Source organism: Canis lupus, chromosome 7, assembly GCF_048164855.1.
Source record: "Canis lupus baileyi chromosome 7, mCanLup2.hap1, whole genome shotgun sequence".
Classification (NCBI taxonomy): Eukaryota; Metazoa; Chordata; class Mammalia; order Carnivora; family Canidae; genus Canis; species Canis lupus.
Genome location: NC_132844.1, coordinates 6347577 through 6375510, shown reverse-complemented (window position 1 = coordinate 6375510; position 27934 = coordinate 6347577). Strand labels below are relative to the sequence as shown.

At 35.2% G+C, this 27934-nt stretch overlaps 1 protein-coding gene across 1 annotated transcript in view; it reads left to right on the top strand.

The window, feature by feature from the left end:
- Nucleotides 1–18576: 18576 nt before the first annotated feature.
- LOC140636531 (uncharacterized) overlaps nucleotides 18577–27934 on the top strand; it is a 139374-nt gene continuing 130016 nt past the window's right edge. The window contains exons 1-5 of the mRNA XM_072831833.1: nucleotides 18577–18736; nucleotides 21925–21997; nucleotides 22384–22494; nucleotides 26146–26259; nucleotides 27310–27504. Of these exons, the coding sequence (XP_072687934.1) occupies nucleotides 18606–18736; nucleotides 21925–21997; nucleotides 22384–22494; nucleotides 26146–26259; nucleotides 27310–27504 (624 nt within the window). The 5' untranslated portion in view covers nucleotides 18577–18605. The remainder of the gene's footprint in view (nucleotides 18737–21924; nucleotides 21998–22383; nucleotides 22495–26145; nucleotides 26260–27309; nucleotides 27505–27934) is intronic.

The following is a 27934-nucleotide window of genomic DNA, read 5'->3' as shown; positions in this document are numbered from 1 at the left end:
GTAATAAATGTATTACTTGGGTTTGGTGGGGTTTTTGTTTTTATTTTTGTTTTGTTTTGCTTTGCTTTGCTTTTGCTTTTGCCTATGTGTCTGGGAGGAAATGGTTTTGGCTTATTCCCTAGCTCAGATTTCTAGTTAGAGGGGTTAAAGAATATGGTCTTAACCATGGTGCCAAATTATGTAATCATACACAGCAACTTGGATTGGAAGGGTAACACTGGTTGTTGGGTAATATTTAGTATGGAGAGACACTAAAGAATTGTCTCTTGTTGCTCCATCACAGCTACTGAACTAAAAATGTGTCCTGCTTGCAGACTGCTGCTTGCCAGAGCCTTTGACTCCTCAGGGGGTGGAGCAAATGATTTCCTTCCTGGACAGGGGCAATCTGTGGTCAGTGTACAAGAGTTGCTGTAGCAACCCCACAACTGTGCCCTGCCTAGCAGAAACTCGGTAGGATATCATTGATTTTGTTCACTTAAGTGAAAATCAGGTTGGTTGGTTTTTTATTTAGTCTGAAATTGAATAAATGAAATTGGAACTTTCTAGTCAAGACAGGTCTCAACTTTGATGAAACCGTGAAACTAGAAAGTTTGAGTGCTTAAAACAGCAGGTATTGTAAATATTCTAATTCTGGAAATAGTAGTTGGAATCTTGAACTACCTGTACCTGTATGGGTCATTAGCAACCTAGCCATTTTTATTAGGTTGTAGCTGAAGATAGAAGGGTTGAAGGGAAATGTTCAGTTTTCAGCAGTATGAGATGAAAGGAGATACTTAAAATAGTGAGCTAATGAATGGTGATGGTGTACTTAAAAGTTGTTTTTGAGATTTTTAGATAGCATTTTTACTTAAAAAATCCAATGTTAATTCTAAAGGAGTAGTCTTAATCTGTGATAAGACATCAAAAAATTAAATTAAAATTTTATCTGCAATGTTGTGAGAATCAAACTAAAGTAATGAACGTAATAAAAGTCTGGTTATGCACAATGGAAGGAGTGCTCACTATGGCCAAAAATGTACCAGATGCCATTATTGGTATAGAGTAAATAGTGGAACTCCTAATGGGGTTTCCTGGAACTCTATTCAGCTGTAGCTAAAGCTGTACATACTGAGAACATTTAATTGTATGTGAAGTTTAGATAAGTGCAAGCTGACTCCCAGATGTATAACAAGACAACTCTCTCTGTGGCATAATGACATCCGTGAAGGAAAACAAAAAAACAAAAAAACCTCATGATAGGTGCCATGGCAATTAAAATGAAGTAAGGGTAAATAAAAATAATACTAACTGTAATCAGTGTAAAACTAAGTTTATTTCTTGGTAATTAAATGGATCTTACCAACACTTCAACCTTTTTCTTCATAAACTATATACTTATTTTCATGTAACTTTCCTCCTTTAATTCCTTTTTATATTTTGTTATATAAGGTGAATTAGTCATAACAAAATTGTAGAGTTTGAAGTTTTAAAATACTGTCTAGGGCGGAGCTTGTTTTTAGTGTAGTTGTGAATCATTTAAAGAATAAGGTCGATTTTTTTTTTTCCTGGTGGGATTTTTGGGAGCACTCTCCTTATTGGTATAGAGTCACTGAATTCTCTTTTGCTGTAAGATCCTATTAGATACCATAGGTAATTATTAGAATTATAAATTAGCACATAATCCCAACCCAAAGAAATGTATTTTTTATTATATATGCATGGTCTATTGTATATCTCTGTGCTTTAACAGTTTCAGCAGAAAATAATACAGAAGCAAATTGATCTCTAGTTACTTTATGTTCCAAGGCAGTTTTATGACAATATAAGACTTGTTAATGACTGGTTCAGCAGTTTACAATGTTGAAAGACTGGATCCAATGTGGTTGGGGAAGGGATGTTGGGAATTATAAATTATCTGTCAAAAAAAATGATAAATTCTGTGAAATAATCAGCTTTCTAGAATAATCTTTAAAAATAAGGGTAACATTATCTATTGTACTCTCTGCCTAGATTTTCCTCCATAGATATTGCTTGTCTAGTTTTCCCTCATTCTTCAGGTCTCAATTTACTGCTTCCTCTAGAAAGCCCTCTTTAAGTCTCCCCTTCATACCCCTCTCCTTAAATCTGGCTTCACTACCTCTTGTAGGTGTTTATCCTACTTTTGAACTTAGTACACTTTCTTGTTATCATTTGTCTTTCCCATAGACTGAAAGCTCCCTAAGGGCAAGATCCTTTCTTGCTCACCACTGTAGCCCAGCACCTAACACAGTACCTAAGCCCTCTCAATAAATATTTGATAATTACATGTCATGAAACTGTGTTAGCCTTCTTTGGTAGTCTCATCAGGGTAAGCATATTGGGTCAGGTACTAGGCACCAGTTTAGTTGTGCTGCCATTTCATCTTTCAAGGATATCACTGGTTGAAATATGACAGTATTTTATTGTTTATCTGTGGGTAATGGCAAAAGGCACTCAGAATGATGCTTTATTTGGTTTTATGATGTTAAGAAGAAGGGGTTAGAGAGCCAAAATGGTTCTTTATTTGTATATTGCTATGTTGGATTTGTTCAGTCAGCAATTATTTGACTGTTCTCTAATCAAGTATTTGCTGCTCTCCAAGACACTATGCTAGATGCTATGGGAAATTCAAAGCCAAATTATGCATAGATTCTCTCTTCAAGTTGCTTATACTCTGATAAGAGAAGACTATATAGAAATACAACAGAAGGAAGAAAATAGTAGGTGACATAGAGGTAATAACCATCCCAGAGAAGATGCTTAAATATTTGTCTACTAAATTTTTGTTCTTATCCGTTGATAGATAAAGTTGACCTATTTGTTTTTCTTCATTCTCTTTTTTGATGTATATAGCTGTCATTTGCTTTTTCACCTAGTGACAGTATTGGTCTAGGATTCCTACTTCTTGTTGATTGGAAGATATCAGGTCACTTAGCATAAATTTCAAACAAGTGTTGTTCACATAACCATGTACCAAGGCATGAATAGAAAAAAATGGGTATGAAACACCTAAGTAAAATGGGAAGAGAGTAGAGAATGAGGAGGTTTAAAAAAATTAAGAAATAATGACAAACTAAAAGAGAAAAATAATTCTTCTACAGATAAGTTGTATTCTAGAAACCAGTTATTAACTTGCACAGAATTGTGCAAATGGTCACCACTCACTTTTCTTATGAATATAAGCCACTCAATTTCCTCACACTTCAGCTTCCTCATTGGTTGGATCAAGTCAGTGTTTTTCAAACTGTAGGTCATGTCCTATTAATGGATTGTGAAATCTATTTAGTGGATCACTATGAACATTTTTTAAATGATAGCTTGAAAATATCAGGGTGCATCACACATAGAGAAGGTAGTCAATGTTTTTGTGAAACTCTGTTAGTACTGGATTATAATTTAAAATGTAGTCCTAAATGTTATTTAAGGAAGAAAAAGTTGGCTCTTAATTAATGTTTAAAGGGAATGAGTTTGAAAGACATGGAGGAAAGAGATAGCCAGTTTAAAATAGGAATACTCCCAAATCCCCTATATGACTTATGGCAATCTGCTGTTTATCCCAGAAATACTATTACAAATCTGTTTTATTTATTTCACAAGTAGAAGTCCTATTTTAATACTGTTATGTTTCCTGCTCTATAGAATACTCTTTTCAAACACTAACCAGCCTGGGTTAGAGAAATGTTGCTTTTCTAATGTGGGCACAAATAAATATATTCAACATGAGTCCCTTAACATATTACCTCATTATTCCTCATCCATTGTTGCTGTCTAGTCACTGCCTCTGTGTGGAATCTAACCAAGCATGGGTCTCATGGTTAGGAAACAAATTTGTTCTGCAGGTGCTTAAGACAGTTTTAAAATTCATAAACATAGGAGATTGGTGAGAGAAAAACTGTATGCATGTCTTGAATCTGAAATGAGCAAAGACTTCTTGACAAACCTGAGCATCAACATTCAACAACACTAAGAAAATTAAAAACCTGATATACTACCAATGTGGCACTTCTTAAAATCATGTCATTTTACTAAGCACAAGACCTGCTAGAACCCTTTTAAGTGAGTGACCTTACCTGAAAAATAGCTTCATTAAAGAAAGTACCACTAAGAGGTTACATTTCTGTGACTTTTGATATCCTCCTCAGTGTATTTCTTTGTAGCCATATCAGCTCTCGATTATGGTCAGAACATAGGAAGAAGTGCCATAAGGAAGTGAAGATTGGAATCATGTTCATTATAATGGGATTCTACCCACTTGTAAAAGTTTATCCACTACAAATTATTAAAGTTGCTTAAATAAAGAAATCTTAGTCTTTATGAAAGGAGGATTGTAAAGTGACCAGACTTTCCAGCCATAGCTAAAATAATATACTCTTGACCTAATATTACTTAGCCTGATGAAGTAAATTTTAGGATAACTTCAGAAAAAACATTAGAAGGCATTTTTTGGCTAGTATTCTTTAAAGCTAATTGTACATTGACTTGTATTTCTTAGAAAAATCTATTACTGAACCAGTACAGAATGTGAATCATTTCTTGTCTGAAATAAAAGATTGATGTTTACAGGGCAGTTGTCCAGAATCTTCTTGCTGACCTGGAAAGTATTTCACTTCTCTTCACTGTAGGTCCTTTTAACTTTATAAATGTGTTATTTAAAACATAAATCATTTTAGTACACAGGAAACCCATTTAAAATTAAATTTAGAAACACTCCTGAGGATTCCATGGAATATTTATGGCTTTATAGCTTATAATTTCTATCAAAAGAAAAATATGTGTATTACCTTAAAAATATCTTTTCAGAATAGCCAAATCTAAAATATGTAATACATATGAGAAAATAGTGCTATTAGTGTCTTAACTATTAAATGCTTGAACACAACATAAAAAGCTTTATTATCTTTGTTTTCCCAAAAATAAACTAAGCTACAAATTTAAAGCTGGGAAATTAAGTACCAGAGTTAAAAGAAGTTATTTTCAAGTTCAGAATACTTTAATCTCAAAAGTAGCTGGTATTTAAAAGACTTATTCTATGATTTTATATATGTAACTTTTCTGATAAACTTGGAAGAATTTATATCAGTTAGTATATACCTTGATTCTCTCTTATGGTATAATTTAAATGCTGGGCACCTAAACTACATTTTCAGATAAGGTACTTTTCTTTTTGTTCTTTTACAGTATAGGTCTCAAGCAGATGGAGGGCTGTGCCTTAGGTATTTGGGTAGGATGTTTCCATGTGGTTTCATATTCTCAGAGCCACTTCTGAACATTCCTATGGATGTTCCACAAAAAGTAGAGTTTCTCTTAACCAGTCTGCTAAAATGCTATTGATTCAAACTACCACCTACTGAAATAAAACTTAAACCACTTAGAGACTAAAGCATTAGAAAAGAGAAGAGTTTATATGCAAAGAAGATCTGCAAGGGAATCAAGCTTCAGAACAACAGTCTTAACAAATTAAAAATATGACAAGCATTTAAAGGAAAAAGCAAACCTACAAACTTATCAAGATCACCAAGTTTGCATTTAGTCTCTTTAGTGCACTTTTTTCACATAATTGCCACATCCCAAAAGGTCATCATATATCTTCAGACATCAACATTTCCAAAATCAGGGATATAGTTGTTTTAATTAGAGAGTAACTTATAGGAAAGACTCAAGATTTCATTTACTTGAGGAGCAAGAACCAGACACTGATATTACTTTATCTTAGGGTTTCAAAGTGTGTTTGTAGGAATTCCCCAAGATCACCCTTCTGTTCAGTGATTCACTAAAAGGACACAGAGAACTTAGAAAAGCTGTTATACTCACAGTTATAGTTTATTATATAGCAAAAGGATGCAGATTTATATAAGCAACTGAAAAGGGACATAAGGCAAAGTCCAGGAAACACCAGGCATGAGCTTCCAGTCGTCCTCTTCCAGTGAAGTCATACAGACAGCACTTAATTCTCCTGGCAATGATGTGTGATGATACGCTTGTAATATTGCCAAGCCAGGAAGCTCCTCTGAGCCGTGATGTCCAGGTTTTTCACTGTAGACTGATCAACAAATATGGCTGACCTTCAGTCTCCATCCCATCCCCTCTACTGGGCAAACTGGTACTGTATGACCCAAGATCATGGTGGACCATAAGTCACATTGTTAGTATAGACTATCCAGTAGGCCCTCAGGCCCCTAGGTGAATGAAAACATTATCAGGCAGGATATTCCAAGGGCTTAGAGGTCATCTCCTAGGAGCTGTAAAGACCAAACCTTTTTTTGGAATGTGAAAGATTTACACAACTTAGGCATGCTATGTTGACCCTTTACTGTACAGTGTTGTTTCATTTTATTTTCTGACTCTGGAATGTGATGTGCATTGTATGCATCTGGTTAAGGTGTAAATTTTGCTTCCAAATTTCCTTTTAAGCATGGCTTTGACCACATAAATTTGCCTAGCAATTTTATGATGGGGTATCATTACTGTGATAGTTTGTTTTACTTGGTCAGTTTTATTATATGAATGTGATAAAATACTGTTTAATGCACAGAGGCCCTCCTATAATCTAGTTAGTGAAACTAGAGACATGTGATACTAAAATTTAGGGGTTAATTTGGGAGGCTTTATAAAGTCTTTAAGGTTATAATTGCTTTATGTGTAAGATACTGCTCTTAACTGCTCATACATCAAGTCAGGAACCAAGAGCCATTGAGTTCATCTCAGTGGATTTTTTTGTACTTTGTTGTTTAGTAATGGGCTTGCCATACTGAATTTAATTAGATTTAAGGCACAGCCACAGACACAACAGCAATTTTTAAATTACTGTTTGGTAGGAAGGAGAACAGATTTTTTTACTGAACTTATGCAAAATAGCTACCTGGCTACCAGAAGTAAGGAAACTTAGTGTTTGTGTAATATTTAACCATTGTTACCATTTTGTGGTACACATTTATATGCCATTTTCTCCAGAACCATTATTTTTATATTTCCCTGACAATATATTACTGACAAATTATATTAAGAATTTTCAAAGAATTTTTTTTCTGGAATTCCAAAGGGTCAGTTGGAACATAATACCATTTAAAGAATGTTTCTACCAGTTTATGTAAGTATAGCCAATAGACAGTTCAAAATAAAGAAGAGAGGAATTTTTTCCTGTATGTCCATTAGAAATAAAGCATTAACCATAATCAACTCATTTAGTCCTAGATAATTAATTCTTGTTTTCTGATTTTGGGTGAAGCACTCAATTTCACAAAGTCATTTGCGTCTGGGTTTAAAGAATCCTAGAAATCCTGATTCTATCTTTTGGCAGTCTGATAAGTATCTTTTTTGTCATGTTGTTATAAGTTTATACTGAAAAATCTGTTTCCATGAGTCTATGCCCTATAGAGTCAACAATTATGAGTGTAGTAAAAGTCTTTACTGAGGCTTTCATTCTTTTCATCTTTCTTCCAAAAGATTCAGTGTTTGCTCTGTAGCTTATCATGAGGACTTCAGGCAAATATAAGAAAAAGCCGTTTGGGCACTAAATACCTTTTAACTGCTTTTTGTTCAGAGTAAACATATACTCATGAATTTGTCAATTTAACAGAAAGAAAATCCAAATTCTAGTTTTACTCTTTAGGGATGCCATCCATATTTTATAGAATAGGATTCACAAGTCTTTTTCTCCATTTTATGAATAATTTCATTTTTATCTAGCTAACTTTGTAAAATAAGTTAATACATTTTTATGCTTCTTTCAAAATCATTATTTGCAGATATTAAAAGCCAGGACAAAGTCCATTTTCCTTCATACCTTCTACAACCTGTCGTATATCCTCAAATTTGGCTTTTTTTAAATTTTTTTTACATTTTTATTTATTTATGATAGTCACAGAGAGAGAGAGAGAGAGAGGCAGAGACACAGGCAGAGGGAGAAGCAGGCTTCATGCACCAGGAGCCCGACATGGGATTCGATCCCGGGTCTCCAGGATCATGCCCTGGGCCAAAGGCAGGCGCTAAACCGCTGCGCCACCCAGGGATCCCTCAAATTTGGCTTTTAATGTTTTCTGTCACATTCTGGCACAATCAGACAATTTGACTTTAAGACAAAATCAATCTTTTCCCATGATAGACAAGTAAAAATTTTACTTTGCATTTATAACTCTTGACAGATTCACAAACATTATTTTACATTTCTTTCAAAAAAGAACATGTAGGGCAGCCCCAGTGGCTTAGTGGTTTAGCACCACCTTCAGCCCAGGGTGTGATCCTGGAGGCCCAGGGTGTGATCCTGGAGACCCAGGATTGAGTCCCATGTCGGGCTCCCTGCATGGAGCCTGCTTCTCCCTCTGCCTGTGTCTCTGCCTCTCTCTCTCTCTCTAATTAAATAAATAAATAAATAAATATTTAAAACAAAAACAAAAAAGAACATGTATACCAACATATCTCAGTTTTTCACATATATCTTTTCAACCTATTAAGTAATGGTCATTTACAATGTATAAAAACAAAAGGCAAGGGTATGTTAAAACTATGTTTGTTGACTATTTATTTTGTTCTCAACAAATGAGTTGCTTAGATATAATTTGTATCTAAAGATTATTAATTAAAGGAGTAACTCAATTTAATATTAGTAATTAGAAAAGTATAAAGTTAACAAACCAAAGTCTTGCATAAGTTAGAGTGGAATACTATTTTAATTCACATTGTAATTAAATCAGGAAAAAACATATAGCTGTTTTAAAACAGTATTATTAAACCAGTCTAATTTGTCCAAGATTTCTTTTTGATTGGGTATATGATTATTTAAACTTTTCTATTTTTCATACTAAATATTTAGGAACTCTTCAAGTTTTATTTAAAGTACTAAGTTTTCTATTTTTCTCTTTCCTGCCAATTTGCATTTCATTACTTACCTTGTCGACTTGTAAACAAGGTTACTTTTGTGGTTATTTTCCAATCAGATTATAGATTGAGCTGGAAGCACAACTTTAGATGCATTAACACCTCATTTTTGGTCACCCAGCTCTTTCTCACATCTTTACCTGGCTCATTCATTTATTTACGCATTCCTATTTTCTTTTGAGAGAAGAGAGAGTAAAAGTTATGCACCCAGAACTTTTTGGATATCTTGCAAAGGCCATGAAGCTCTAGGTGAGTCAGGAAGCAGTCATTCTCATTCCATCACAAATTCAGATTTGTCGAATAGATGTACCATTCAACCAAAACCTTCCCTAAAGTCTCTACCCCCTTTTTTTTAAGTCTCTAAAAAAAATTTCCAATTTTATTTTATCATGTATATTTTGTTCTCTTTCATGGTAAATTTATCTGTTGAAATTAGAAATCCCTATGTAGTGTGTTTGAAGGACAGCTTTTATGGCCCATTAATCTCTAATAGTGTCCCAAGGGACAGAGAAAGTTGGCTTCAGAGAAAGTTTATAATTGTAAATAAATAGACTATTATAAAAAAGCTCTGGCTTCCTTTTTTGAGGAGGAAAGAAGGCTTTTTAAAAATACCCTAAAAGAACCAACAGCTTTGGCTTTATAACATTAGCTACAGATAGATCAAATGTAATCAAAGTACAAAAAAACTCTTTGGCTTATGGTTGCAGCTCAAGATCTCCAATAGCTGCTCTTCACTCCAGTGGGCACAAAATATTTTTATCTTGATTTGAATCAGAGTGGCACACAACATGAAAAACAACATAGAGTTTCACCAATGGTAAAGCAGCAATCAAATAAATCAGTACTTGTAGAGAGTGATATGAGCAACTCTCCAACCTACTAGTGAAACCAGTTATCGGTTTGACTAAATCAAGGTCTGAAAACCTAGAAGCCAAGAAAGATATATCTCAAGTGACAAGAACTAACAGAATCCTCAAGACAAACATAAAATACGATCAAATACCTTGTCATTCGTTACCTCATAAAGACCAAACAGACCATTAAAAACTGTATTACCAACATTGCTGCCACCAAAGGGGAAATAGTGGTTGTGTACAGATCAGAACCAACATGAAAACCAGACTTAACTAGGACATGAAAACCAAACAATCATAAGAAGAAATAGAATCAACTAGATTAAAACCCTGTTTCCACTGGAGATTCACCCTAGGACTGAAAAAAGCTATACCTCAAAAAGTCCTTGAGTTGTAGTTTACTCAAGCTCTGACTAGTGAATACACCTCTGGTAGATAAATACAAATCTTGGTAGACTCTATAGAATTGTCAAAGAGATACTCAGAGACCAATCATTTAGTAAAGAAAAGTTTACTTTCAAGGAAAGTTTGTAAGAAACTCCCAAGTTTTAAAAGGTCTGGTTCACCAGATAAAAGAATACAAAGGGAAAAAAAAACCACAAAATTACCAAAATTATTAGCTTGTAGTTAGTCTGCTCATGGTAGAAAAGATAGAAATTTTCTCACATGGTTGTCATAGCTACAAAGGTTATCACAAATCTTTAGCTATTAACATTGCAAAAGTTGATGATAAAATTGCTTTTATGAGTCAGTACTTATAAACAAAACTTAAGGATTCTTTTATTTTGGAAAAGTGAACTAGACACAGTGACTCTGTTTTTGTTTGCTTATTTTATTTCTCTCAGTGTGCAAGTTATTTTATTTTCTGATTATGATATATACACACTGATGCAGCAGAGCAATGTGTCAGTTTTGCTTCTATTCATGCTTCTTTTGGTCCTTGGTAGTTGAAAACCCTTTCACAAACAAATACTGAGGTAGTTATTACAACTTAGGGGAAAGACCTAATAATACAGGGAAGAAGGCCAAGTTTAAGGGAGCTACTTTGGAGGATGGATTTTTTTTTAAAGAAATTGTCATCTCTTTGTGGACAAAATAATAAGAACTTTGGGTTAATGGAATTATAATACTAATGACTAACATAAATCATACAAATTTGATTTTGCCTGAAAAAAAGACTAAAGTGGTAGAACAAAATTAAATTTGCCAAGCCTTTTGGTGAGAAGTTAATATGAATGCAAAAGCTGATTTTGTCAGACTTAAGGAAAAATACAGGCGGAATTCCATACTTCAAGAGTATGGAATACTAAGAGGATTGATGTTCATTTAATCCATATCCCTTTCATGAGCCTCCTCTTCCAAACAGCTAGACACGTTAGGTTTTCCCAGAGACCCGTTAGACCAGCTTTTCTCAGAATGGGAGCTGTGATTCATTAATGGATCCTGACATTGATTAATAGTGAGCTCTGACCAGAAGTTGTTTTTAATGAACTAGAGTAGAAAATACATTATATATGGTATGCCCCAAGTTAGTATTGAGACTTCTATTTTAGGTAGACTTTAGTAGAAAGACCAGGCTCCCACTGAAACAGATAAATTACAAAGTCATATGTTTAAAGTTGTTGGAAAGTTGTGGACACAACAAAGCCTAGAAGAACTAAATTTCAGAGAGGGAAAAGCTCTTGTGGGTGAGTCGACAGTCCCTGGCTGTTTTAGTCTTTGGATCATTTACCAATTCTGGTCATATTGACTCTGTTTTTGGCATAGGGACTCTACTGAGACAAAGAGAAGCCAGGTGGGTTTTTGAAGACCATAAATAAGTGCAGGCATGCCAGATTTGAATCTAAAGAAGTCTGGAATATACCATGGATATATGCTGAATTTTGGAGTATAAAAGAGCCTGGAGACCTGGTCCAGAAAGGCAGAATAAAATCTTCAGTTTTATGATGCTTAGGAGATAAATTCCTTCTAGAGAGAGAGACTATACCAGACAAACAACAGGTCTCTCCCTTAAGTTTTTGCCAGATATTGAACTTGATGTTGTGGGGAGACTAAGCTCAAAATCTTTGAAGGACAGAGTTTCAGGAATGAGGACAAAGAGAAAAGCCAACCTATCAATCAAAAGCTTCAGAAGACCACACTCAAGAAGGAAACTGGATTGGAAAGGCAGAGTAAAGTCTCTCCACAATGCTTAGGAGACAGAATCCCACAAGAGACAGAAAGTCAGCATGAAACACTTGACCAGTTTCCCTCTCAAGACATTTGCCAGATTTTGAAGTGGCCTGAAGTAGGAAGCTAAGGAACTAAACTAAAACCTCTAAAGGGCAGAACTTATTCTCCCATAGTGTTTAAGGGCTGAAGGAGAGAGACCTGCCACACTATCAATCAGGAGTCCAGGTGAACCACACCTAAAGAAAAAGAACAAAGAAAGGGTAAACTAAGTCTAAACTAAAACCAGATCTAATTCAATCCCTGATGGGATTGAGATGATCAGTCCTTCAAATTATGCATCTAACAGAAAAGAGGGAGAAACTTTATTGGGGAAAATAACATTATTATCAGTCTCATTGGTTCTTTTATTTATTTATTTATTTTTAAGATTTATTTTAGAGAGCATGGAAGGAGAGGGGCAGAGGGAGAAAGAGAACTCAAGCAGACTCCATGTTGAGCACGGAGCCCAACATGGGGCTTGATCTCACAACACTGATGTAGGAAAATATGAGTGATGAGAGAAAAGCAGAGAGTAAAGGCAGACTCATAGATGATCCAGATGTTAGAATTAGCAGACAAGGACTTTAAAATTTTATATACGTGTGTGTGTATATATATACATATATATACACACACACACGTGTATACATGTGCACAAGGAAAAAGAGGAAAAGATGGACAAATTGGATAAAATGATACATAATTTCAGCAGATTTGGAATCTATAAAAATGATATGCATTATATAGCTTTAAAATACTGGTGTAAAATTGATAATTCACTGGATAGTTGTTTTTTTTTTTCAATAGCCTAGACTGAACAAAAAATAATCCACATGAGAACAGATAAAGAGAAAATATCCAAAAATGAGGCACAGGGACCAAAAAAAAAAAAAAAAAAAAGCAATGAATAAAACTGAGTAAAAGAGACATGTGGAATATAGGTAAACAATCAGACGTATGTTTAATTAGAGTCCTAGAAGGATAAGAATGAAAGAGAATGGGATAGAAGCAATATTTGAAGAGATAATAGTGAAGAAATTTCTAAAACTGATGATTCACATCAGTACCAACATTAAAGGTCAGTGAACCCCAATACACAGCAAGGATATATACAAAGGAAGCCACAAATATATTACAGTTGAAACATTGAAAGACAAAGAGAAAATCTTAAAAGCAGCATGAGAAAACAAGATACATCTACTTTCTATAAGGGAGCAGTAAGACAGATGATTAATTTTCTGACTGAAATTATGGAAGGCAAAAAGAATAAAAAGACATTTAAAATGCTAAAAGAAAAAAGTTATCAATTTATACCTAATTAAAATATCCTTTAGGAATAATGGTAATATGAAGATTTATTCAGACAAAAGTTAAGAGATTCATCAGCAACAGACTCACACTACTAAAAATATTAAAGGTAATTCTTTAGACTAAAGGAAAATTAATTCAAATGGCAACATGGGTCTTCAGGAAAAAAGAGCAGTAGAAAAGATAAATATGTAATTAGGTTTTTAAATTGAATTTCAAAGCAGCAAAAATAAAACGTAGTAGAGTTTATATGCAGAGGTAAGTTAAAAAAAAACAATTGCATGAATTGTAGGAAGGAGATAAATGGACATAAAGCATTGTAAGGTTTTTGTTCTTTGGACAACGGTTTAAAAAAAATAATAGAGACACACCTGAGTGGCCCAGTCAGCTGAGCATCCAGCTCTTGGTTTTGGCTCAGGTCATGATCTCATGGGTCATGAGACCAAGCCCCATATCCAGCTCTGCTCTCAGCTGGGAGTCTGCTTGAATTCTCTCCTTCTGTCCCTCCCTCAACTTGTGTTCATACTCTCTCTCTCTAAAATAATAAGTCTTTAAGAAAAGAAACCTAGCTTAACGTAGGCTGTAATAAGCCAAGGATGCACACTGAAATCTAGAGGAATGATTATCAAAGTATAAGTATTATCAAAGTAGTAGTATAAGCATCTCTGAATTTTTTAGAAGTAACAATCTTAGTCCTCCCCCAGACCTACTAAATTATAAACTTTAGAAGTAGGGCCCAGAAATCTATGTTGGAACAGTCCTCTAGGTGATTCTGATGCATACTAACGTTTGAGAACCACTGCTCTGGGTAATTACCAAAAGAAAACAGGTATAATTAAGAACCTAATAGAAGAGGTAACACAGAATAATAAAAACACGTGATTAATGCAAAGTAATGAAAGAAAGGAGGAACAAAGGAAGAAAGAGTAGATAAGACAAATAGAAAAATAAACAAAATGAATAAAATTTATAGTAAGATTGTGAACTTAAACCCATCTATTAAATGTAAATGAACTAAATGCTCCAATTAAAAGACAAGATTTTCAGATTGGACTCAAGAAATAAAAAGGCAAGGTTAATTTAAAAGGATTAAAAGGATACACCATGTAAATACTACCTCCCCACAAATGCTTGTGTGGTTGTATTACCAGTACATAAATTTGACTTTAAGAAGTATTACTAAAGATGAAGAAAGACATCATAATGACAAAAGTTTCAAATCGATAAAAAAAACCTTATAGTGCTATTAGTAGGTGGCCAATAACACTTGAAATATATAAAACCAAAATATCAGAACAAAATGGAGAAATATACAAATCCACAGTCATTGCCAAAGATTATTTAATGTACATATCTCAGTATCTCATTAAAAATCAAACCAAAAAAATCGGTAAAGATATAAAAGATTTGTACATTATGAAATAATTCAATCTGACTGACCTATGTAGAGTACTGTTCCCAACATTAGAATATATGTTCAGGGATCCCTGGGTGGCGCAGCGGTTTGGCGCAAGCTTAATATATTTTTAAAAATTGAAATCACGAAAGATGGTAGTGTAGCCAAAGTAATACTTAGAAGGAAATTATTGATGTAAAACTTCAATTTCTAGAGCTGGGAAAAGAAAAGCAAATTAAATCCAAGATAGTAAAAAGAATGGCATAATAAATAATAAATAATAAGTAATAAACATGTAAATAATACATTCATAATAATTCAATGTACTTGATATTGAATAAATTGGTATAATAAATGAATAGATGATATAATATATGAATCATAATAAATGAGTAGAAAACCATGAAAGGTAAAATGGACATAAATAAACTAGAATAAACACAATAAAACTAAATATGGCTCACATAAAAAGATTAAATTATTAAATCTCTAATTTAATAGAGATTTACACTAAAAAGATAAAAGGTTTCAAAGGACATCAAGAAAGTGAAAAGATTTCCCACAAAATGGGAGAAAATATTGTGCAGATCATGTACTTGATGGAAGACATGTATCTAGAATATATAAAGAAACTTATAACTCATCAGTAAAAAACCATAAAGCTCAACTAGAATATGGGCAAAGAATCTGAATAGTTATTTCTTCAAAAAAGATAAGCAAATGCCCAATTAGCACATGAAAAGATGCTCAGTATCATTAGCATTAGGGAAAAGCAAATCAAAACCACAGTGAGATACCAGTTCACATTCACTAGGATGACTAAAAAAAGACAGGTAATAACAAGTGTTGCCAAAGATGAGAAGAAATTGGAACCCTCATACATTGCTGGTGAGAACATAAAATGGTGCAGCTGCTCTGGAAGACAGCTGGTAAAAACTTTTACATAAAAGCATTATTCATATCTAAAATATCTACCAAATTTCCTTCAACTGATAAACCAGTAAGGGAAATGTGGTACAGCCATATAATGGAATATTATTCAGCCATAAAAATGAATGATATAACTGTATGTTAACTAGCTGGAATTAAAATAAAAATGTTTTTTAAAAAAAGGGAATGATATATAAATATGTGTGAAAACAGAGATGCACCTTGAAAACATGTGAGGGACATCTGTGTGGCTTAGTTGGTTAAGTGTCTGACTCTTCCATTTCAGTTCAGGTCATGATCAAATGGCTCATGGGATTGAGCCCCAAGTTGGGCTCTATGCTTAAGGGAGAATTTTCCTGGGGATTCTCTGCCTCTACCCCTCCCCCTACTTGCATGCATGTGCTCTCTCTCTCTCTCTCTCTCTCTCTAATAAATAAATGAATCTTTAAAGAAAAAAAACATGTGAAATAAAAGAAGCCAGTCACAAAAGACCACATATTATATGATTCAGTGTATATAAAATGTCTAAGATGGGCAAATCTATAGAAATAGAAGGTAGATTAGTGGTTGCCTATTGCTGGCAGTAGGGTGACTTAGAAAAATGGGGAGAAACTGCTAATGGATATGGGTTTCTTTTGGGAGATGAAAATGTTCTAAATGGATTGTGGTGATGGTTGTACAACACTGTGAATCCACTAAAAATCATTGATTTATGCATTCTAATTGGGTTAATTCAGGATGCTTGGGTGGCTCAGCAGTTTAAGTGCTGCCTTCGGCCCACGGTGTGATCCTGGAGTCCCTGGATCGAGTCCCATATTGGGCTCCCTGCATGGAGTCTGCTTCTCCCTCTGCCTGTGTCTCTGCCTCTCTCTCTCTCTCTCTCTCTGTGTGTGACTATCATAAAAAAAAAAAAAAAAGGCTGTTCAAAATGCAAAAGGATATTATGAACAACCTTACAATAAAAAAATTATCTACTTAGATGAAATGTTCTTTTAAAATTTTGTAAACATAAAGGGAAATAGAAAATATGAATACTCATAATCTGTTAAAGATATTGAATCTATAATTTAAACCCCCCATAAAGAAAATTTCAGGCTGAGATATTTCATAGATAAATTATTCCAAACACTTAAGGAAGAAATAATACCAAAATTACTTTGATCTATGGGCTTACTCCATTTACATTTATTATAATTACTGAAATATTTGAACTTATTTCTACCATACTTCTTTTTTTTCCTCTTTCTGATTTCTATTGGATTTCTAAGACCCATCCCTACTTTCACCTACAAATACTGCTTAAGATTAGCTTGAGCTAATCTTAAATCTAAGCTCTAAGATTTTACCTCTTTTAAACAGGATTCTTGTTTATTTACAACCAATAGTTAATTAAATATACTTTTGTCTTTAAAACGCCATTGAAGTAATTTTGGGGAATCTCTTCTCCAAGACTTTAAGAGAGGGTCCAGTGCCGGCCTGATACAGAGTAGGTGCTCAGTAAATGGAGTCCACCCTGCCTCGCCTTCCAGCACACACAGTTGTTTGTCTCTTTAGCACTAGATATGAGTGCTCATCTGGCATAGATTCCCCCTGGGCTGGATCTATTTCGTGGACTGCTGTCAAAGACTGACCTCTCCTTGTGTTATTTTGTGAATATTGTACTTGACTGTGTAGTAGGCTAAACGGTGCAGGATTAAATGTTCTCATTTCTGAGCTGTGAAGTGCTGAAACTGATCAGGAAATGAAGGCAGAGTGTCCGTCCTTTGGGAGAAGAATCAGCCAGTCTATGTAGCTGCCACTCTTGGCTGCTGATTGGAATGCAGCTGTTAAGGCAGCTGTTTAATTGTTTGCCCAACTTGAAAGGACACTGCCAAGTGGCAGACATTTTTCATAACAACATTTTGCTTTTACTAAGAACAACAATGCATTTTATTGAGCGCCAGCAGTGTGCCAAACATGACAGATACATTACTCAGCATGTTCACAACCTAGACTGAGCATGAATGTTCATTTCCATTTTTAATGTTTATAAAAAGAATGAATAGGCCCCAAAGAAAGCCTCTACACAAAACATCTCTACAGCTTAATTATTTGTTGGGAATGATAGCAGATTAACTTGTGAAAGTGGAGTATCTGTAAAAGGGAAAATGGAAACCTAGAAAAAATGTCAAAGGAAGAAGGGAAGGGTTAAATATTTTAAACCGCTCTAATGTAACCCGAGTTATTTTACTCCACCTGTCCAGGACAAGTGAGGGCAGCAGTAGCACAGAAAACGCATCATCTTCTGCATTCCCTGCAACTCAAGGATCCCATTCTGGGTCATGCAGTTATCTATGTTGTTAATTAGAATACTGACACAAAGTACTCAGTAAACAACTGTGTTGTATGTGAACTGGGTGGGGATAGGGCTGGGGGGATTATCAACTATTTTATTTAATGGTAAAAGCAGATACCAAATATAAACATTCAAAATTAAGAAAACACGTTTAAAAGCTTAAGTATAATTTTCTTCCAAACTCCAAAGTGCAAGGATCATGATCATATTAGGTTGCTTTCCATACTCAATATAGTCTCCCATAAACTCAGAAGTTTATGCCATCAAAAAGCTTATGGTAAAGTGTTCTAGGCATTAGAGGGATCCTGCACACACCTATTGTTTGTTCCACTTGAAGTGATAGTAGAAGAAAGCCTTAACCAACATTAATAGCACTTAATGTGTAATTCCCACAAGCCTTATAAACACTAAAGCGGTTGGGCCAGAGGGATGCATTCTCATTTTAATAGACCACCATCATCAGAGTTGTTTTGTAGATGTTTCTGAACACGAACTCGGCTAAACTAAGGAATGGTCAATGGAGGTTCTAATTTCTTTTTTCCTCTACTGTTTACTAAATGGTAATTAAATCATAATGACAACAGGCTAGTCAGCCTGTTTCCCCAAGTTGCAAAAGCATACAGTTTCACAAAGTTGACATGATTTCTTGAAGGAAGACAAACAAGCTTTGTACTCTTGTTTTTCAGGGATAAAGTAGTAAATGCAAATCATGGATGAAATTTATAAGATCGCTTCCACAGAAAGGATCCAGCAGTTAGAAAAAGAACTGGCTATGCACCTGACTGACCTGAAGTCTGAGATAGAAGAACGGGAGACTCATCGAGCTTACAGGTAAATAGTAGTAGTGACAAGGCATGGTCTTCAGGGGCTTTAGTCCCCACTTTCATCCCATAATCTTCATCAGTTCCCTCTTCTTTTTATATAGACAAATAGTCTTATCTCAAGCTCAGATTTTTTTTTTAAATTTTTATTTATTTATGATAGTCACACAGAGAGAGAGAGAGAGAGAGGCAGAGACACAGGCAGAGGGAGAAGCAGGCTCCATGCACTGGGAGCCGGACGTGGGATTCGATCCCGGGTCTCCAGGATCGCGCCCTGGGCCAAAGGCAGGCGCCAAACCACTGCGCCACCCAGGGATCCCTCAAGCTCAGATTTTATGGCTGCCTATAAGTTTTCCCTAATTCTAGAATTGCCAAGGCACTTAGAGGCAATGTCCTCCCAAAGAAAATAGAAAAGTGCTCTTACATTTCACAAATACCATTGCCTTAAAGTTCCAGAAGCTATCATATAAATCATACTCATTGAAAAGAGGTCTCATTTAATCCACAAGTATTTAATTGAATTTGACCTTGATTTTGAAGAGAAATACAGAAACTGAAATAATGCTAGGTGTTTGCTAATGAGTTCTGCAAAATGGTGTTTTATTAGGAGCTTTTCTGTAGGTAAATGCTGCCAATGATAGCAATCTCTTTTAGAGAAATAGAGTAACCAGATCAGCCCCAAAGTTGCAAGTCTAATGAGCTCAGGACCTTAAAATCCCTCCATTTCTGTTAGTGCCTCAATTGATCAAGAGGAACAATAGGAGGTCCTTGTTAGGTTGAGTAGCTGAGTAAACAGTGTGGATGATAAGGGTGGGAGAGGGAAGATCAGGAGAAGAAGCAGTAAGGAGGTGCATTACTACCTCACTCCAAAGATGATTCTGAGGAACCGGTATGAGTGTGTTTTATAATTTGGTATTTAAAGCCATTGGGTGTAGGAAGCAAATCAAAGATTTATGATGAAGTGAAAAGGTAATGCAACCATGCAAGCCATAATTTCTCTCAACTTTGGTTTCTTTCTGTGAAATATGAGGTTACAGATGTGTACCTTGCCTATCTTTTAAGGATCAAGTGAGATAATGAACATTAAAGCATTTTGAAAACTGGAAGACACCATACAAAGATCAAGTTACAGTCGCTATTGTTACATTTTAAATAACTGGTGTCAAACAACTGGCTCCTCTTTGTACATTGTCCTAAGATAGGCTTCCTGAAGTCTCTTTTATCGTTTAGAATCTCTGGATACTTGTATTTCTCTACTACCCCAAACCACTAAACATGGCCTGTGAAAGAATCTACCTATTTTTTTTTAAGATTTTATTTATTTATGCATGAGAGACATATACAGAGAGAGGCAGAGACACAGGCAGAGGGAGAAGAAGCAGGCTCCGCACAGAGAGCCTGACATGGGACCCGATCCGGGGTCCCCAGGATCATACCCCGGGGCCGCAGGCGGCGCCAAACCGCTGCGCCACCAGGGCTGCCCAAGAATCTACCTATTAATCTGACAAATACTGAGCAACTTCTGGTTGTCAGGTGTTGCACTAGGTTCTGGAGTCCACGGAAAATGTAAAATGTCCACCCTAATGATCACTCTAGCATTTTCATTCCCCACTAGATTGAAAAAATTTATTGAGAACTGTGGGATAATAGTGTCTTGGTCATTTTTCTTTTCCACATTCTTTTGTCAATTTATCACCATAAGCCCAAGTCTTTGCAATGGTTAAGTGTCTCATTATTGCTTGCTGAATGAATAAACTAGTGAATGAATATTGAATAAACAATACCTGATGAACAAATAGGTCAATCTCTTTTTGTGCATTGACATACTCACCACCAATCTCACTCATGGGCACTTCGAGATTAACAAATGAAAAACATTATTTGACTAAGAGACGGTCTGGCAGCCAAGCCCAGGACACTGCTCAATTTTTACATGCCAGAGAAATTGGAAGATAAGAGGGCAGAAAAGGGATGGGCTCCTCTGTTTCCCTGACTGCCTGTACCCTTTCTAGTCAGTTATCCGTTCTCCACCTCCATGAGGCTGCAGCCAGGATTCAGGTACCCAGTAATCACAGAAATTATGGCTTTGATTTAGTAATGCTTTTCCTCTTAAGACCCTTTCAGAGCTTGCCTTATTGTTTTTTATCAAAGCCAAGACATGAAGAGATAAGGGAGGCATTATCTCCAACTTCAGTTGGAAATTCAACACAAATGGCTCAATGAATTGCTTCAACTCCTGCAACTGAGGGACCTCCTGACTGGTCTTTTCACAGGACCACTGCCCCCAGTGAGGGGAACTGCCGACAAGTATACAAATTAAGTATTTTCATCTTTCCTTAAAACTTACCCAGGAGGATTAATAGGATCATACGAACAATATTAACCTAAATTTTGCTGCCCAAAATCCCTCTCAAATCACTAGGTGGTTTCTTACATTTGTTTCACAGCTACCTGCTGTGGCTTCCTTGCCAATGTTTGCAGAGTTTCATCTTAAGACAGTGATGTCCACACCAGGGGTGCTGTCCTCTAATTTCTTAAAGCTGTCAAGCCTTGAGGTATATCTTACCCCAAATGCGGGAAGCTCCCTTCTTCCTGCCACAGGGTCCCATGCCATTACTGGGCCCCACAGCAGTGCTGCTTGTGCCTTCTCATGTCAGAGCCCATGGTGCAAACAACTCCTTTTAACTAGGCTCGGACAAAAGAATTTCGTTAAAATAAATTGCAAAGCAGTTCATGTTTGATAAATTAGCAAGAACACAAAAATAAAAACATTTTGTTAAAATTATAAGACACTAGTTTTATGTGGGATGAGATAGATGTCTGATAAGCACAGTACCTGTTAGAGATGAGGTTACTGGAAAAGTACAGGTGTGGGAAAGAAAAATCTCCACCATTGTGGCTCTTTCTGTATTCAAGGATTGACAATAGGTAAATCACTGGTAGTAAGAAAGACCATGTTTGCGGCAAAGGAGAGGAAAATTGGCCCAAGGAAAATGTTAGCAAACATGAGGTATACACAAGACAGATTCAGACTAAGAAGGATGTGATCTTTACATGCTCTCAACAATCCAATATAATATGACGTAGTTATTTAGAAATGAGCAGCTGTGAAGTTACAAATTAATCAGGGCCTTATCTATAATTTGGCTTATGACAGTTTCTATAATTACAGCTTCTATTGCATAAATCTTTTTACAGCTCTGTTCAAATACCAAAAGACATTTCTTACTTTAGAAGAGAAAGGGAACTGGCTCTAAAGAAAACCTTACAGGTAAGTAGGAGAGTGTAATTGTAATATACAATTGTATCATAATACAATAGTTGCATTTTGCTAACTTTCTGGAAACATTTATCAGGAAAACTTTATTTTTTGCAAACAACCAGCTGATGTTATTGACAGTGTTATGAGAACAAAACAGCTAGATCACTGCTAGATCAAGAGCAGGCCACTACTTCTTTGGAGATCTCTACTTTTTGTGAGGTTTTAAAATTTTTAGTTTCTTGATTTGTGATATTAAAATTTGTTATTTGGAAACTGAAGTATGATAGTATAATGTGTTGTGTAAAAATTATCAGAAACTGTATGTCATTTGCTGTCATAAACAGTGATAATGTTACTTCCTTCTTTTCGTTTACCTTCTCTTGCCGTGGGCTCAGGTGGCAGAGTCAAAGCCCCTTGTTGTTCAAGCAGATGTCATGCAGAGGGAGCTAGAGAGCTGTCTAAGAAGAGAGTACACCCCTGAAAATTTACCTTTGCTTCTATTGCAGGTAAGAGTCATGTGGCAATGTGAAAAACAGATCTGGAAATTGATAGAAACGTATGAACAAAGTTGGCTTTCTGGTATATACTTTGGCTAGGGGAGGATTTTCTCTACCTGTGTAGTTTGCAGCACTTGATTAGTATACATTCTCTTCTTTGTTAGAGACCCATGTCTCTGATATCTCCTAGTTCAGTTCAGTTTAGTTATAGTCACAAAATGATTGAGTTTCTATCAATTACTCCTTATACTGGTATTATGAGGCAATACAATACTAGGAAAGTCTCAGCCCTCAAAAAGTCTAAGCCCTTTCTTGGCTTAGCTAAGAAAGATATTTCTGGAAATATCTTTTAAGAAAATAACTCAAAATGTGGTAGAAAAAGTTTTCTATAAAGATTACTACTGCAGCATTATAATAAAAGTGGGAAAATCAGAAATACCTACATATCTAACACTAGGAGAAATATTTAAGAAAAACAATATGATACTTGATAGAATATCATTCTATCATTCAGCATTTTTTAGCCTAAGAAATTATTATGTTGGAACGCTTGGGTAGCTCAGTAGTTGAGCATCTGGCTTTGGCTCAGGTCCTGATCCCAGGGTCCTGGGCCAGTCCCGTATCAGGCTCCCCATAAGGAGGCTGCTTCTCCCTCTGCCTATGCCTCTGTCTTTCTCTGTGTGTCTCTCATGAATAAATAAATAAAATCTTAAATAAAAGAAATTATTATATAATATTAGATAACAAAAGTGTCATAATAATGGTCACATGATATGTAGAAAAACCACTTGATGGACATAGATCAAAATGTTATCAATCACTGTCTTTGGATGGCAGAACAATGAATTTCCTCTTTATTTTTATATATTTTCTAAATTTCTTATAATAGGTATGTTGTTTTGATTTTTAGATTCTTTGTTCTTTTGTGTTATGAGTTATATCCTCATTAGGCATACAAATTAGTTCATTAGCAACTAGTTAGCAATGAATGAATAAATGAATCACAAAGAAATAAAAGATGTTGAGATTCTATTTGCAAGTGAAACTTTCGTCATTATCTTCATTCAAAATTCATTCTCTTTCCCTCTTATTCTGGCATTCTTCATTCTTTTGTGTATATGGGTGATTCTCATGGAGAGAAGGGGAGAGTGGAAATGGTGGACCTTTGGTGAAGTCTGGAGACATTTTGGGTTGTCACAATTTGGGGAGAGGAGCAGATTGCTACTGGTATCTAGTGGGAAGAGGCCATGGATGCTGCTAAACATCCAACTATGCACAGGACAGTGCCCACCACAAAGAATTGTCCTGTCCCAAGATGTCAATAATGCTGAATTTGAGAAACCTTGGTATAGCCTAAGTTTCTGTATGATGTCATTTATCTTCTGCCTAAAGAACTTACTGTAACATTTCTTTTTTTTTCTATAAAGATTTTATTTATTTATTTATTCTTGAGAGACAGAGAGAGAGGCAGAGACACAGGCAGAGGGAGAAGCAGGCTCCATGCAGGGAGCCCGACGCGGGGCTCCATCCTGAGATTCCAGGATCACGCCCTGGGCCGAAGGCAGGCGCCAAATTGCTAAGCCACCTGGGCTGCCCTGTAACATTCCTTGTAGTACAGATCTACCAGGGATAAATTATCTTTTTTTTTTAATGTCTTTATTTAGCCTTCATTTTAGATATTTTTGTTCAAAGTAAATTCTAGGTTGATAGTTTTTCTCTTTTATCACTTTGAAGATGTTGCTCCGTTGTCTTCTGGCCTGCTTAGTTTCCATTTCCTAACACAATGTGCCCTTCTGTTCTGTTTGCTTTTAAGATTTTCTCTTAACGGTTTTAAGTTTTTTGATTGTATGTTCCTTGATGAGTTTTTCTTGGTGTATCTCTTGCTTGGAATGGGCTGAACTACTTGGATTGTGATTTTATAATTTTCATCAATTTTTTAAATTTTTCAAATATAATGTCTTTAAATATAATTTCCATCTCCTTCCTTCCTTCCTCTTGGACTCCAATTGCACATTTGTTAAATCACTTCATATCATTCTATAAGTCAATGAAGCTCTGTTAATTTATTTTCAGTCTTTTTTTTTTTCCTCAGTGCTTCATCTTGTAGTTTCTTCAAGTTCACTAATCTTTTCTTCTGTACTATTAAACTGCTGTTAAGCCCATCTAATGAATTTTTCATTTCGCATATTATAGTTTTCATTTGTAGAAGTTCTATTTGACTGTTTTTGATATTTTTTTCATTTCCCTCCTTATTATGTTCACATTTTCCTTTTAATCCCTGAACAGGCTGGGCATGTTAGTAATAACTCTTTTAAAGTTCTTGTTTGCTAATTTCACCACTGGTGCCATTTCTGGGTCTGTTTCTCTTCATTAGTTTTTCTCCTGCTTTTGGGTCACACTTTCCTGCTTCTTTGTGTGTCTAGTAATTTTTTTTCTACATTGGACATTGCAATCTTACATTTTTGAATGCTGATTTTTGGGGGATTCTTTTAGAGAGTATTGGACTTTATTATGACAGACATTTAAGTTGTACATCAGTTTCATACTTTCAAGACTTGATGTCAAGCTTTATTAGATCAGATTTAGAGTAACATTCACTTAGGGTCATTTATCCTTATTACTAACGTGTGACTCTTCTGGTGTCTACACTGAATGTGTCAGGTGTTCAATGAGGACTCTTCACTCTGTGTGATTAAAACTTGAACATCTCTTGTCCCTAATAAACTGTGAGATCTATTCAGCATATAGTTCCCTAGTCATTCTTTGCATGGCCTCATGGAGTGTCACCCTCTGTATGCATAGCTTAATAGCAAAAAAACTCGAAGAGAACTCTATGCAGATTTTTGGAGCCTTTCTCTGCATAATATCCCCCTTTCCAGTACTCTGTCCTGCAAACTCCAGCTGACTCGATCTCCTAAGCTTTGATGTCTTTCTACTTAACTCAGAAAGACTATTGTGCTCTGCTTGGGATTCCCTTTCTTACTCCCTTGTTTAGAAACTGCCTTCTTCAGGCAGAAAACCGAGGTAGTTGTAGAGCTCATTTCATTTGTTTCCCTTTTCTCAAAGACCACAGTCCTGCATTGTGAGTTGTCTTATGTCAGAAGATAGTTGTCTTGTTTATTTTGTCCTATTTTCTAGTTGTTTATGATAGAATGATAAATCTGGTCCTACTTATTCCATCATAGCCATTATTATATTTATTATCATAAATGAAACATTCAAAAATGGTAGGTTTATTTAACTATTTTTAAATCCAAATAACATTTCTAGTCTAAGATGAAAAGCTGGAATCTTACCTGTAATGTGCTGTGTATTTTTTAGACTCATAACTTCAGTTTTTAAGAAATTTTGAGCTTAGTCTTAGATAATTGTGCAGGCTATTATGTCACTAGTAAAATTGTTCACTAACTGAAAAATGAAACTGTAGTCTGTTAGATTGGCAACAGATTATATAGATTTAGAAATACATACTTTCTTTATTTAAATTTAATGATATCTTAAGCTAGGTTTCTTAATTTTATGATCTTCGTGTAGAAAAATTTATCTTTCTGAAACAACCAGAGACTGATTTTCCTATTGTTAGTGTTCCTAAAACTTAATTCAGTCTTTGTACTATAATTGTATTCTAAGTGTTAATTTTTATTGTTGTTTTTGTTAAAGTATTATACAGAGAGAATTACCCAGCTGGCCCAGAGTAAATATTTACACATGCTTAGATGGAAGAGGTTTTGCCAGCACAGTAAGATTATGGAGCAACTTTATCCTTTTTACAAGGTAGGAAACCTAGAAATAGAATCTGTGGGCTCTTTTTTTATAGTGAAACAAAATGGTCAATACATTTGTCAGTACATATTATTAAATATAGTCATTATACCTGTACATTAGATCTCTAGACTTATTCATCCTTCATAACTGCAAATTTGTATCCTTTGACCAAATATTTCCCCACCCTCCAGCCCCTGGTAACCACTGTTTTACTCTCTGTTTCTATAGTTTAACAATTTTTTTTAATTCATCGTGTAAACATTCGGTATTTGTCTTTCTCTGTCTTACTTATTTCACTTAGCATAATGTCCTCCAGGTCCATTCTTAATGTCGCAGTGTTAGGATTTCCTTCTTTCCCATAGCTGAATAATATTCCACTATATATGCCACATCTTCTTTATCCACTCATCCATAAACAGACTCATGGATGGTTTCCATATCTTGGCAATTGGGAATAATGTTTCAGTAGATGTGGAAATACAGATATCTCCTTAAGATACTAATTTTGTTTTCTTCAAATATGTACCCAGAGATATACCATAGATTATATGGCATTCCTATTTTAATTTTTTGAGGACTCTCCATACTGTTTTCCATAAGGGCTGTACCAATTTACATTCTTACCAATAGTGTATCTTGTCAGTTTTTTTAAGTCATGGCTAAAGATGGGAAAGGAACTAATGGATGCACCTATTTGCCTCTTCTACCAGTGGCAGAAGATAATGGCACCTATTTTTAAGGATGAGATTTGAAGGAAACTTTGTATGATAAAAAATGCATTTTTCTTCATGGGTTTGGCCTCTTCTGCTATAGTTGAACAGCTATGAAGCCACCCTCAGTTACCAAACATCTGTATGCACTGACTGTGCTAAAGTCTCTCTCTCCTAAGAATGTGACCACTGCTATTATCAGTCAAATTCAGAATGTGAAAGATCTTTGATATTCCAGGAGCCTCTTATTTGGCTCCCAAATAGCATTACCCTATGCTTGGAAGCAAATGACCCAAGAGAATAAGGCTTGCAAATAACCATGTTCTGTCTCTGCATTACTTTTAAACAGAAACAAGTTGCCTACATTATGGAGGAGTACAATGATGCCCTTCAGAGAGCTGAAAGATTGTCTGTTGCCCGAGAAAATTTCCTTACGGGAAAAAATAATCCTTCTAACTTAGTGACACAAGAAGACCTGACAATTTATACAAAGTGGTTTGTGTGTCACCTACATTCACTCAGGACTATTCACCACTACCTACAGGTGTGTGAAACATAGTTATGTGATGATGTGGTGCCCTCCCATGATGGTTAGCATTGTTTATTCACATTTGTCAACTACTTTTGGATTGTCACTGTTTCTGTATTCTACTTACCCTACAAATGACAGGAAAATAATGAGTCATTAGCTTTTTTCTTTGAAACTTTTGAAAACTTTTTTTCTGAAAGCTTGCTTTAATGAAACTACTCCTCCGTTAATTTAGTTTTCTCAAAGATGTCTCTGTTATATTATTTCATATTCACTCTGCAAGTTCTTGTTTTCATCAGCTTGTTCAGAATTTATGATGTTCAATTTAGACCCACTTTTTAATTCAGCAATATCTAATTAGGGTCTAATGAGGGTCTAATATATGCCAGGTACGTGTCAGGGCCATGAAGCAAAAACATGGTCTTTCCTGAAAAGTAACTGGGTC